Source organism: Hevea brasiliensis, chromosome 16, assembly GCF_030052815.1.
Source record: "Hevea brasiliensis isolate MT/VB/25A 57/8 chromosome 16, ASM3005281v1, whole genome shotgun sequence".
Classification (NCBI taxonomy): Eukaryota; Viridiplantae; Streptophyta; class Magnoliopsida; order Malpighiales; family Euphorbiaceae; genus Hevea; species Hevea brasiliensis.
This window is the reverse complement of record NC_079508.1, coordinates 50,383,312-50,397,394: the sequence shown is the minus strand read 5'-3', so window position 1 is coordinate 50,397,394 and position 14,083 is coordinate 50,383,312. Positions and strand designations below refer to the sequence as shown.

The window sequence follows — 14,083 nt, the reverse complement described above, 5'->3', positions numbered from 1 at the left end:
AAAGATTAATTACTAAATTATTGTTTAGTCGAGAGATAATTACATTTTATGATATTAACTCCTTCTAGCATTTTGTTAATCGTTTTCTTGATGATTTTGAGCTTGTTTATTTTATTGTAATCATTCTTGATCTTTATCTTGATATTTAATTTCCGTATTTTCTTTAATAATCAGTTCAATTACAATTGTACTTTTTCATGCCCAAGTAACCTATACAAATTGACCGGACTGGATAAAAGGGTAAACTAGCACTGGGTACCAGGTACCTCAGGCCATTACACCATTGGTCACAATGTATCTCCCGATGTGCAAATAGAATGGCTAATAAGCCATAAAAGTAATAAGGCATAAAGCCATGTAAAACATCATAATCAGTATAGCCATAGGCTATCACATCACAGAATGGCAATGAAGCCATACATCATACGCAATACTGCTATCAGAACCCTATTGGCATGCCAACCTATCCAAACCAATCACATTAGGCCTACTAGGGCATATTACAAAGTCATTTCTGAATATTTGTATTTTATATGTAAGGTTACTATTCATTTCATTAGTCAACTAAAATGTTGACTTTTTCATAAATAATAGGTATATTAGTTCAAATATCACCAACATACCATATTTTTCATTCTAAAGTTGTTGGCATTGGTCACCAATTCCATTTCAAAGCTTAGTGTTAGTTATTCACAATTTTCAGATTTTAAACACTAAGTTTACTGTTTCATTGGTCATTTGTATAATAGGAATTTGGCAAAATTGTCTTCATGAAAGTTGTTCCTTATTGTGTCTAGTTACATTTCTTTTTTGGAATCACTCTATTTGGAGTTTTGTAGCTCAAGTTATGGCCTAAACACCATAACTGGCCGGATTGCAAATTTTCCAGATTTTCTGGACAGAACCAAATCTATAGTGTTTTGTACACTGATTGCAGGTCAATTTTTGAACATGTTATGATCAAAATTTGGGTTTGGTTTCTTCATGAAAGTTGTAGGTCTATGTCTCAGATATCTGCGAGTAAAATTTCATGTCAATTGGACCTTTCTATACTGAGTTATGACCAAATAAATAAATACTGTTCATTTGTTCATTTTGCCCAGGCAGAATGCAAGTCACCCGGATTAGGGTAATTTTTAGGTCAACTTGGTTTGGTTTTCTGGGCAGGGTTTCTTCACTAAAGTTGTGCCATTATGTGTCTAGTTTCATATCCAATTAGCCTTGCACCAATTGAACCTCTACAACTCCATTTATAGCTGCCCAAACATGCTGGACTCACACCCAGTCCTGCAGGTCACCAAGGGCAGCACACCTAATTTCAACTCCAACCTCCTTACTCACTTCAATTTCTTCTCACACACATTCAAATGGTCACTAATTGACCATTACAAGGTTAACATACCATTGCATGAGCAAACCCTAATGGTGTTCAAATGTCCAATTTTTCATGTTCATACATGCATAATCTTTGCATTTCACTTACACAACTATGTTCAATCATTCATTCAATACCAAGGGCTGCTCATTACCACTTTTCTATCCAGCAAAATCACCAAACCCTAACCAACCCTATCTGCCAAAATTTTTAGAGTGCACACACACACATTTTTATCTTGTTTTCTTACATTTCCTACTTACTTCATGCCATTAAACATGAATTTAATCAAAAATAGCAAAAGTTTGGACACTAACCTTGACTTAGTCACTTTCCAAGACTTCAAAACTTCACTTTCTTCCTTTCTTTTTACTGTCCAAAGCTTGCTCTAGGTGTGAGGATGAGTTTTAGTGAAGCAAGCTAGTGGTTTTATGGTGTGTTTGTATGAGAATTCTAGTGAGAAGGAGGAGCAACAATGGAGGTGTGTGTAGAGAAAGAAGTGTCTCGGCTGAATGAAGAAGAAGAAAACAGAATTTGTTTTTTTAATTTGACTTCTTTTTCCCATTTTAAATGAATTTAAGTGTGTTGCTAAATTATAATTGGGTGGGGGCATTTTAATGACATCATGTAATGTCATAATTCTCAATTTCTTTCATTTTCTTTTTCTTTTCTTTTCTACTCATTTTCAATTCAATTTTTAACAATATTTATTCACATTTTATGTCATAATAATTATTTACTTAACTGGACAAGTCAGCCAAAAATCATCTCTGAAGACGAAATGACCAAAATGCCCTCCGTTTGACTTAACAAACCAAAATTATATGTACCGATTGAAAAATTTTTCTAAGCCTTTTCTTGGCATTCTAATGTCATAGAACTCTCAATGACTCTTTTTTGGAGTCCCAAAAAAATATTTTATGAATTTTTTCCAAGGTTTAGGGCTCCTAGTTGGGAGAATCGCAACTTCCCACTGGGTTACCTATTGCTAGGGCACTGGCTCATTTAACTTGGTTGTTTTTTTTTTTTTGTTAAAATTTTTTCTAAATTTTTCTTATTAATATTTGAGTTAATTATAGTTCCTCACTTTAGTTTAAATATTTTTCCAGACATTCTAGCTGTTCGGACCGACACTGGTCACCGGAACAGTAGAATGTACGGAATTGCTACAGTGAGGATGTTACACTGAGCTTTCACCAGCAATCTCATGTATGACATTATTAGTTACGCTCATGAAAATTGCACTCAAGGCTCTCTCCTTTAGATCAACCTTATCCGGCTCTTTCATACGTTTTGGAAAGTTATCCTCGATTACTTTCCATAGACCTTGTAGAATCAAGGAAGATTTAATTTTAATCTTCCACAGACTAAAACTCGATTCACCATAAAACTTCTCCATCTCATACTTCGTTGAAGACGACGCCACCTGTAAATCCTAGGTTTTGCACACAAAGCTCTGATACCAGTTTGTTATAATAAGCACGCAAATTTAAAACACCCACACAAATCGCATAATCACATAGTATTGAAAAGAGAAGAAGAATAACACAAGATTTAACGTGGTTCAATCGTACGATCTACGTCCACGGGCAAGACAAAAGAAAAAAGTTCCACTATGATGAAAAGAGTAAGATACAATCAATCAGAACTCTAAATCCTAACCCCAGTATGTTTCCCAAATATCTCACAACTCTATCGCAAAGGGTAGAATATTACAACATTTATACTGGTCTATACCGCGGGGGCTTTGCTCCCACACCCTCAAGGAGATCAGTGGTGGGTTTCAGGCCCGAGCCTATCGGCCCATGCCCTTCGCTACCACCACAGATCTCACTTTTTATTCCAATCGGGTCGTAGTGCGAAACTTTAGAGTCGGGTCACAATTCAAATCCATGAAAAAAACATATCCCAAAATTCAAAGCCACAAAAAATAACAAATATATATTTTAATAAACAAATCACTTAAAGTTTAAAATCCAATGCTAATTCTAGTCGTTTCACTGAACTGGGGATTTGATGTATAATTCTATAGGCAGGGGTAAAAGGCAATTACAGTGGAAATTGAAGAATAGAGACAAGCCAATGCAAGCAATCATCATTTTATCCACAAGCTGGTAATGGACATAACGCACACTGACACACAGAATAGTAAAAAAAAAAGTCATCTACCATCACCTACTGATAAAATCACATGGTTTTTCATGCTATCATAGCCAGCACTTGCAGTGCTATCATCTCCATGACCAAAATTGTTGGATTTCTCACCAAGCAGGTACTCTGTCTCCTCTAGGTTTACTTCAGCCCATGTATGCACTTCCATCATTTTTAGGCCCTCTAATTCCATTGCAACTTCCTTCATAGAGGGCCTCTCCTCCCCTTTCAATCTTAAGCAACGAGTGGCTAGCCTCGCCACTTCCTCCATCTGCTTTTCCTTTCCTTGATTTATGATACGACTATCAAGAACCTCAAATAATTTCCCCCCTTTCACAGAAGAAAGAAAATACATAGCCAGACTTCTCTCTTCCTCGGGACGATTAAAGCAAAGTGCCTTCATACTTGTCAGTAGCTCCACAAGTATTACTCCAAAGCTATACACATCACTCTTATCAGTCAATTGACTTGTGTGTAGGTATTCTGGGTCCAGGTATCCCCAAGTTCCTTGCACCATAGTGGATAACTGAGTTTCATCCAGTGGAGCCAACCTTGAAGCTCCAAAATCAGACACTTTTGCAGTGTAATCAGCATCTAAGAGGATGTTGGTAGTCTTGACATCTCTGTGGATGATTGGCACAGAAGCTGCTGAATGCAAATAGGACAATGCTCCTGCCATTTCTGCAGCTATCTTTAGACGAGTCTCCCAAGAGAGGGCTGATAATCCATTGCTTTCATTGTGTATGTGGTCGAAGAGGGTACCATTGGTGATGAATTCATAAACTAGTAACGGGACTGGAGTCTCTAAACAACAACCCAAGAGCCTGACTACATTCTTGTGGTTAATTTGGGACAGCACCACCACCTCATTAATGAATTGCTCAATTTGGTTTTGATCAACTGTTATTGACTTCTTAATGGCAACTAGTCTGTTATCTGTTAAAATTCCTTTATAAACAGTGCCGAAACCTCCTTTGCCAATTATTGTACTCTCATCATAATTATTGGTGGCCTTCTTCAACTCCTCTGCTGTGAAGATTTTTGCTGTGTGATCAGGGGTTCCTTCTCGTCTAGAAAGTTTCTGTTGTAAGATGGCGCCACCATTTTGCTGGAAGAATTTTTCCTTTAGCTTGATGAGCTTTTGTTTCCTGAAGACCAAGTAAAGCCAGGAGGCAATAACAACCAAGGCTGTAAAGCCTATGCCAACACCTATAGTTAAAGCGATTTAGAACATTTTTTAATTCATGGACTCTGTATATAAGACTGTTGAAATTGACGAAAAGATTTGGTAAATACCTAGAGTGATTTTAACAAGTGACAATTGATTGGGAGTGCAACCTTGTCCATCCTTTCTTCCATCGCCATGGTATCCCTTCGGGCAAGAGCATGTATAGTTTCCCTCCGTGTTAGTGCATTTATCTGTGCACTCATTTTCATTTTCGCATTCATTGATATCTGCAAGTAATCAAGTTTTACACAACAAAGTCATAAATAAATTATAAAATAAGTAAATTATATTTTCAATCTATATGGATTAAGTCATTTTTTTTTTTTTAAGGATATTCAATGTGACGAGTAATAATTATTGAATATACAATGAAAAGTAACAATTTCATTTTAAAAATTTTAATTTATCATTTTTTTTTCAATTCTTAAATTTGAAATTAAAAAGTTAATTTTTTTAATTTTAAAAAAAAATCATTTTCAAAAAAAATAAATGATAGGGTGAGATTTATTTTAATTCTTTTCTTATAAATAATTTATTTCAAATGAAACTATTATAAATCTTATACAATAGAAAGTAGTATTTCATACTAGTGATTCTATCTATAAAATTTATAAATCTCACAAATAGTAAATAATATCTGTGGAAAATTGAACTTAAAAACTTTTGTTTTTCTACATCTTTAAAAGTGGAGAACAGCTAATCACACTATTATTATCATTATTGATAGAATAAGTTTATTAATTTAAGGATATTTTACAATTTAGTTCTCAAAATAGGACAAAAATTTGTAATTTAGTTTATCTATTTTTAATAAGAAACAAATTAATTTTTGAGGCATGTTTTGTTAGCAGAATGATTTTTTCTGTTAAAATTTACTGTTAATCTTAAATTGAAGTGGTCCATCCAAATTAAAAAAATTAAATTGTTACAAATATTAAAATTATAAAGACTAAATTATTACAAAATGTGAAATATGATATACATAGATTGTTACAGCTACTTTTAATTTTTTAATGGAATAACTATTTAATTAATAGAAAATATAAGGATTAACTTATTTTTCTTTAAAAAATAAAAAAAAAACTGTGATTTTTGGGTTGAAAACTAAATTATAAATTATCATTAATTTAAATACCAGTGAGATAAATAAATTATATTCTTTCAAAGCCTAGCTACGTAATAACAAGTTCACCTCTCCACTTAGGAATGGACAAGTTTCAAAATTCAACTTTCCTTAATTTCCCTTCTTTTGTACAAAATTCAACTTTAATTTGATTACAATTAAGGTACTCTCAATTGATTTTGGTGATAATTAATCCAGCAAGAATAAAAATTATATATTTTTTATATTTTCTAGAATTAAAATTGTAGTGAGTTTATGTAATAATAATTGAAATACCTTGGCAACCAACGTATGGGTTCCCCTGGTAACCAGCCTTGCATTCACAGCGATACCCCGAAATGTTGCCAGGTGGCTGATAACTTTGGGCATGGTCCTTACAGGCGTTTGTGTTGTTGTCCTCGATTGCCCAATCAAGAACCATTGGGAATTCTGCAGTATTTGATATATTTTGAAGGTATTTGAAGGAGAAATTAAATTTGCTATCTTCTACAATAAAGGCATAAGTACAGGGGTTGAAATCCGAGACATTGGTGTGATTATTGAAGCTGTATGCAGTGACATTTGCGCGGTACAGTCCGTCGGGAATCTCTATCTGGCAACACCCACTGCCGGAGCAAGAATTATCGTCCACGAATTCACGTTCAGCACAGACTGACATGCACCCGGAGCTATACAATTTCCCATCTCGAAAGCCTTGGAGGTATGCATAACTGTCACAGCCAATAACCGTGAACTTGTTTTGGGATTTTGAGATGGTGAAATTTGACAAAGTGAGGATCCGTCGTCGGAATCCCGGCTGTCGTGCACCTGATTGATTGTAGCAATCTCGAGCTGCAATTGTGACGATTTCCAACTTGCCATCTAGAGTTATGTTTTTGACCTTGATATTTGATTTCCTCAGAAATGGCAGCGGAGGGTTGAAACTATCATTGCAGGTTATGAGGAACTCCGGGCTTAGATTACAGCCGTCTAAGCCAAAAGGGTATGGAATGGTCGAATTTCCACAACGATCAGAGCAGTGAAGCCTATCTTGGGCTGCTGCTGGTGCTTCAATAGCTGATAATAGCACAACCACCATAAGCAAAGCAAGGAAACCCATGGTGTCAAGCCGCCAAGAACTGCTACAATTTTCTTTGAGACTTTTCCAAATTAAAGCAAGTTCGCAGTTCTTTTTATAGACAGTCAAATGGAGTTTTATATAATTTCCCAGCTCGTCGGTGGCGTTTGTGGCCATGTGGTTATATCAAGTTGAAATTTTCATACTCAATTAAAGGTAATTGCAAGAAAATAAAAAAAATAAAAAACAATAGCTCGCAAGACAAAGGCAATGGATGAATGTCAATAGTTTGGACAGCATAATAAAATTAATATAATATTTGTTAATAAATTTTATTTTAATGATATTAGAGTTATTTTTAAATTGTTAGGTGTTGAATTCAACTTTTTATATCTCCCACGAAGAAAAAAAAAATGCCACGGCAATTTGAAATCGAAATTGTTAAAAAATGTCATAGGAATTAAATTAGCCAAATTCATGCACAATCTTATGACACAAATCACAAATTTATTAATTAACTAATGACCACCATAAAGCCTTCTCTTCCAAGGATGGTGCTTTCGTCGTAGTTGCTGGTGGCTTTCTTCAACTCTTCGGCAGTGAAAATTTTTGACAGAATCACAAGGTCCTTGTTGTCTAGAGAGTTTCATTGTGGAATTCACCCACCCCCCATCATTTTGTTGGATACTTTCTTTTTTTCTTTTTTTTCTATTGGATCCATACATATACATGAGCTATTATAATATTAATTTATATGTTTAATATCAGTTAAATAAACTACGATTCTCTGATAAAAATAAATAAACTACGATTAATCAAGCAATTGTCTCGGTTTGATATTTCCATGTACAATTAAATTCATCTGCCACCACCAATTGGTACAGTCAAATGGTCCTTCATGCTATCAATCCCAGCACTTGATGCAGTGTATCCGTCCCCATCACCAAAAGCACTGGATTCCTCTCTGGCCAGCAAGAACTCTGTTTCCTCTGTATTCACTGCCACCCATGGATGCATCTTCATCCTGTGGAGGCCTTCCAGTTCCATTGCTACTTCCTTCATAGGAGGCCTTTCCTCCCCTTTCAAACTCAAGCACCGTTTCGCCAGCTGAGCCATTTCCAGTACCTGCTCTTTCTTTACCTCATTCACAATATGCTTCTCAAGAATTTCAAACAATTTACCCTCTTTCATTGAAGAAAGAAAATGCATCGCTAGACTTCTCTCCTCCTCAGGTCGATCAAATGAAAGTGCTTTCTTACCCGTTAGTAGCTCCACAAGTACTACTCCAAAGCTATAGACATCGCTCTTCTCAGTCAATTGACTTGTCTGAAAGTATTCTGGGTCCAGGTATCCCAAAGTTCCTTGCACCATCGTAGATAGCTGAGTTTCATCTAGTGGAACCAATCTTGAAGCTCCAAAATCAGACACTTTTGCAGTGTATTTAGCATCTAAGAGGATGTTAGTAGTCTTCACATCTCTATGGATGATTGGTACAGAAGCTGCAGAATGCAAATAAGATAGAGCTCCTGCAGTTTCTGCTGCTATCCTCAGACGGATGTCCCAAGAGAAAGCTGATGCATTTCTTTGGTCATGCACGTAATCAAAGACCGTACCGTTGGAGATGAATTCATAAACTAGCAGAGGGACTTGAGTCTCTAAACAACAACCCAAGAGCTTGACCACATTCCTGTGGTTAATTTGGGACAGCACCACCACCTCATTAATGAATTGTTCGATTTGGTTTTGATCAACAGATATTGACTTCTTGATGGCAACTTCTCTTTTGTCAGATAAAATTCCCTTATAAACAGTGCCAAAGCCTCCTTTCCCCACGATGGTGCTCTCATCATAATTGTTGGTGGCCTTCTTCAACTCATCATCCGTAAAGATTTTAGCCATATCAGGGTTTCCTTGTCGTCCAGAGAATTTCTGTCGCAAGATAAACCCGCCATTTTCCCTGAAGAATTTCTCTTTAAGTTTGATGAGCTTTCTCTGCTTTAAAACCAAGTAAAGCCAAGAGCTAGCAACCAACAGGACTATAAAGCCTATGCCAACACCTGAAAACGAATCAAGATAAAATCATTACTTACTGAATTCATCACTGTGTGTAAATAGATTGAAAACGAGATTCAAGTATAGAAAATTTACCAATAATTATCTTATTAAGTGGAAATTGAGAAGCTGTGCAACTTTGTCCGTCTTTTCTCCCATCCCCATAGTATCCCTTCGGGCAATCGCATCTATAACTTCCCTCCAAATCAATGCATATATGTGAGCAGTTATTTGGATGGTTGCATTCGTTGGTGTCTGCAAGTCATTAATTCCAGAAAATGAAGCTTATATTAAGCAAAATTTTAAAGTACCCAAATTTCTTAATTATTAAAAAAATATATATCATGACAAGAAATAAACAGTAGATCATGAAAATAACAAAAAGAAGAGAGTTGTATGTAATTGAATTCTGCGCAGTATTTGGAGATACCTCGGCACCCAAGATATGGATTCCCTTCATAGCCTTTCTTGCATCGGCATCGATATCCAGAAACGTTGTCTGGTTGATAACTCTCGGCATTATCCTTGCACAGAGTGCTTAGTGTATTGTTATCAATTGACCATTCAAGCACCATCGTGAACTCCGTATCTTCTGGGATATTCTTTAGATATTCAGAAGAGAAGTCGAATTTGTCATCTTCTACAACGAAGGCATAGGTGCAGGGATTGAATTCTTGCACCTTTTTATGGCTGTCGAAACTGTAGGCCGTGACATTTGTATAGTATAGTCCATCAGGAATCTCCATCTGGCAACATCCACTACCTGCGCAAGACTTGTTATACACAGAATCGAAGGAGTCGCAGGTCGACATGCATCCGGCTCTGTAAGCTTTCCCTTCTCGAAAGCCCCGGAGGTATGCATAGCTATCACAGCCCACGACAGTGAACTTGTTTTTCAATTTGGAAATTCTGAACTTTGACAAACGCAACCAATTTGTTTCCCAGTACACATTGCCGGACAATTTATCATAGCAACGTCGGGATATTTCGCTCCTGATTTGCAATTCACCATCGATGCTAATGTTTGTAACCTTAATACTCGAATTCCCCAAAAAAGCTTTTTCTCGTGGAGGTGTAGAATTGGTGTTGTTGCAAGTGATGAGGAACTGTTTGTTTAGGCTACAATGATCATTTAGGCCAAAGGGATATGGAATGCTTATATGCCCACAACGGTCTGGGCAGTTGGGCTTGGCTTGAGCTGTTGCCGGTGCTACAAGCACCCCAGCAAGAACAAGGAGCATAAGTAATCTACCGAAACCCATAGCTACAACTATACTAAAGGGCTTTTGCTTTCCTTAATTTACGGACTTCCTTTGGCGTTGAGAATGGTTCATCGGAGCTGGGTCTATAATTATAGGCAGCAACAAGGTACAAGACTATGTTAAAATCTTGGTCTTCTTACATATTATTCTTATAGTTTTAATTTCACACTATTATGTTACCAGCATACCAAATCCACCCTAAATAATAACATTTAAACAAGAAAATTCAATAAAAAAAAAATCTTCCGAATCTAAAATTTGTTTGACATATTCAATTGGCAGATTCTTATTACTCACTGTCTTAATTTCTTAACATATTCAATTTATACGAAAATTATTGTCTGAACCCTTAAATCATTTTAACACGTATACGATATTAGGACAGAGAAATCTATGAACTCTATGTATAGTTGAATTTCATATATATATATATATATATAACATATTGGCTAATTAAATTAATTTTATTTTTCAAATCAATTAAATTTGTAAAATTATAAATTTAGAGTTTATTTGTAAATTTTAATAATTTTGATAAAATTCTATTAATATATAATTAAAATTTTAGAATTTACATGTGTATAACTTAAACAGGTTAATTTACTTTCACACGTAATGTATTAAAAATGAAATTAATTTTGATGTACATTGACTGAGTCTGTTGAAAATGCAAGAGGAAAGGGACAAATTAAACAAAAGCGCGTGCAAGAAAAGGTCAATTGGCAGACTGGGCTGCAAACAACATTAATTAGGTCTTTGTTCTCAAAAGTTTGGGTCTTTTCCTTGCTATAGCTTCTCAGGTTTTTGTTTTCACCGTAATTTAAATTTGGACTTCGCCCAATTAATTTTTTGATTTAAATTTAAATTTAATTAGTTCATAAAAAAAAAAAAATTAATGTCCATAACTTTTTCTCATGATTCGGTACTCAAGCCCAAAATTCAAGATCTATAAGTGAGAACTAAGGCAATTGCTTAAATTTAATTCATGGTTTTTCTAATTACTAATTGGTGTAAATATGTACTCGATAATATTCATTTAATTCATTCTATTTATATGAAAAATTATAATTTTAAAGATAATTTATATGAAATTAATTAGATTTGGAAATGCCTCAGCAACCAAGATATGGATAGCCATCACTGGTCGACATGCATCCGGTTCTGTAAGCTTTCCCTTCTCAAAAACCACGGAGATATGCATAGCTATCGCAGCCTACGATAGTGAACTTGTTTTTCAATTTGGAAATTCTGAACTTTGACAAACACGTCCAATTTGTTTCCCAGTACACTTTGCCAAACAATTTATCATTGCAATGTCGGGATATTTCACTCCTAATTTGCAGTTCACCATCGATACTTATGTTTGTAACCTTAATACTAGAATTCCTCCTAAAAGCTTTTCTCCTATGGAGGTGAAGAATTGGTGTATAAGAATTTATTATATGGGATATGGGTTATTTTAGTTTGTGAAAACGGACCGAATAAATACAGTTTAAGAATTTGTGTATAAAATCCAATTTGTTTTTTGTGATCACTTGTATAATAGGTTTGAACACCTCCGTTGGGCTAGTATGGCAAAATGGTTAAAAGTGTAGGTCTAATCCTATAAAGAATTGTGATGGGTATGTGCATAGGATTATCTATAAAAATAGGTTAGGTCCCCTCTCCATCCTTAATTAAGAGAGATAACAAATCGTTTGGCTAGTCTCATTGAAAAGTCATCAACGTGAATAAGGAGGAGAGGAAGATCTAGTTTTCCTCATACAAGATCTAATTTTATTTTGAGAGGGTTTGTGATTGCAGAAATATAATGAGTCAAATCGCTAACTCTACTTCAAATATGAAATCAGGTACATAAAATTGTTTTTGCTTAATTTTGTATATATATATCTTGGTGTTTTTAAATTCATGTACTAGATCCTAATTATTAATTTTACATGTAATATCAGAGCTAGGGTTGTAAATGAATTTAGATCCTATAAAATTTGTGAATTTGTGAATTTGTGAATCTGGGTATTACATACAATGATTGATTTCGAATCTAGGTATTTATTGTTATTGATTTCATTTTTTTATATTATTAAATTGTATATGATAATTCGAATCTTGAATTCAAATTAGACATGAGTACATGAAATTAGTTTTCATAGCCACATAAACTGCATAATTCGAATTAATGCTTTTGGTTGGTTTATTTGGTATGAAAGAGAATAAAAATAATAATAATAATAATAATAATAATAATAATAATAATAATAATAATAATAATAATAATAATAATAATGCTTGCGTTGTTGATGTGGGTGATTTATAAAATTAATTAATTGTTAATTTAAACAAATAAAATTAATTCAAAACATATTTGTGTTGGCATGTATTTACAAGAGAGATATATTGTGATTAGTATCTCATTTGTGTTCTTAAAATACAAACATTTGTGTTTAGTATTTACTTTATTTGTAGGAATTTGTGAAAATCCTTAATTAAGAGTATTTTTTTTAAGTCAATATGAGTGTTACTGCCAAAGTGGAACACTTGTTGAGATTTATGGATTTATTCTTGATTATTTGTGAAAGGATAATTTTTCCTTTAAAATTATTCTATATAATAGCTTGCCCAAAGGAGGTTATTATATATATTAATTTGAAATTTGTGTGTGATATGGAGTATTTGTGTTTAGAGATACTAGCATAGAAGGTCTGTCTGCCCAAAGGGGATGGATTTTCCCAAAGTTAGAATAATCTCATTTGTGAACTCCATATATAAAATTTTATTGCATGTACATATTCTGGCCAAAGGGGTATGTGTAGCGATGCTCAAAATTTTCAAATAATTTATTAATATCCTGCTTACTAATATATGATTTTGTGTTGTCTTGAAATTAGTTTGCGTTAGTATGAACAACAATAATGCCACAGTTGAAATGTTAACTACCACAAATTTTAAGCAATGGAAAGAAGAGATTGATTTTGCCTTCTCAATGGGAGAAACAGATTTAGCCTTGCGAGAGGATGAACCTGCTAAGCCTACTACTGAGAGTAGTGATGAACAAAAGGAACAATATGCCAAGTGGGAGAGATCTAATCGTCTGAGTCTCATTGCTACTATTTCTGACTATCTCAAGAGTGGACTACCAAGTAATGTTAATGTAAAAGCCTATCTTGCTACTGTAAAACAAAGGTACTTTGTATCTGATAAGGCTAAGGCTAGGACCCTACTGAACCAATTAACCAATATGAAATACATTCATGTTGGGAGTGTGAGAGATTATATCCTTAACATGGTTCATATCCAAATACATTCATGTTGGGAGTGTGAGAGATTATATCCTTAACATGGTTCATATCCAAACCAAACTTAGGGGTCTTAAACGTGAGATTTTTGACAATTTATTGTCCACCTTGCTCTTAATACCTTGCCATCTGATTTTAGTCAAATCAAGGCTGCCTATAACACCCAAAATTAGACTTGAAGTGTTAATGACCTTATATCTAAATGTGATGCTGAGGAAAAGAAACTTGAGAGTGAGAAGAAACTTAAGAGTGAGACTGCCTTGTTTGTTTCCCAATCCAAACCTCGCCCTCGAAAGGATAAATCTATTATTAGACCTAATCATCATGCTCCTAAGAAATATCAAAAATTCAAAATGCATGGGTATGGTCAGGTTAAAAAGGTGGATGGCAGTGATGTTGCCTAGAAGAGTGGTTTGATTTGTAAAAAGAGTGGTCATAAGAGGAGCGAGTGTCATGAGTTTACAGTTTGGCTAAGGAACAGAAACAAGGGAGAAGGTAAATCCTTAGCTTTTTTTTGCTTTGAATCTAATTTGGTTGATGTG

General features: G+C 34.5%; 1 protein-coding gene across 1 annotated transcript; it reads right to left on the bottom strand.

Moving 5' to 3' along the window:
• Positions 1-3,399: 3,399 nt before the first annotated feature.
• On the bottom strand, positions 3,400-10,429 carry LOC110649984 (wall-associated receptor kinase 3). Its single transcript, XM_021804756.2, has 6 exons — positions 9,417-10,429; positions 9,083-9,241; positions 7,852-8,991; positions 6,154-6,912; positions 4,823-4,981; positions 3,400-4,735 (listed from the first exon to the last, which is right to left on the bottom strand). Exons 1-6 carry the CDS (start codon positions 10,246-10,248, stop codon positions 3,537-3,539), a joined length of 4,248 nt encoding a protein of 1,415 aa, XP_021660448.2. The 5' UTR covers positions 10,249-10,429; the 3' UTR covers positions 3,400-3,536.
• Positions 10,430-14,083: the final 3,654 nt, after the last annotated feature.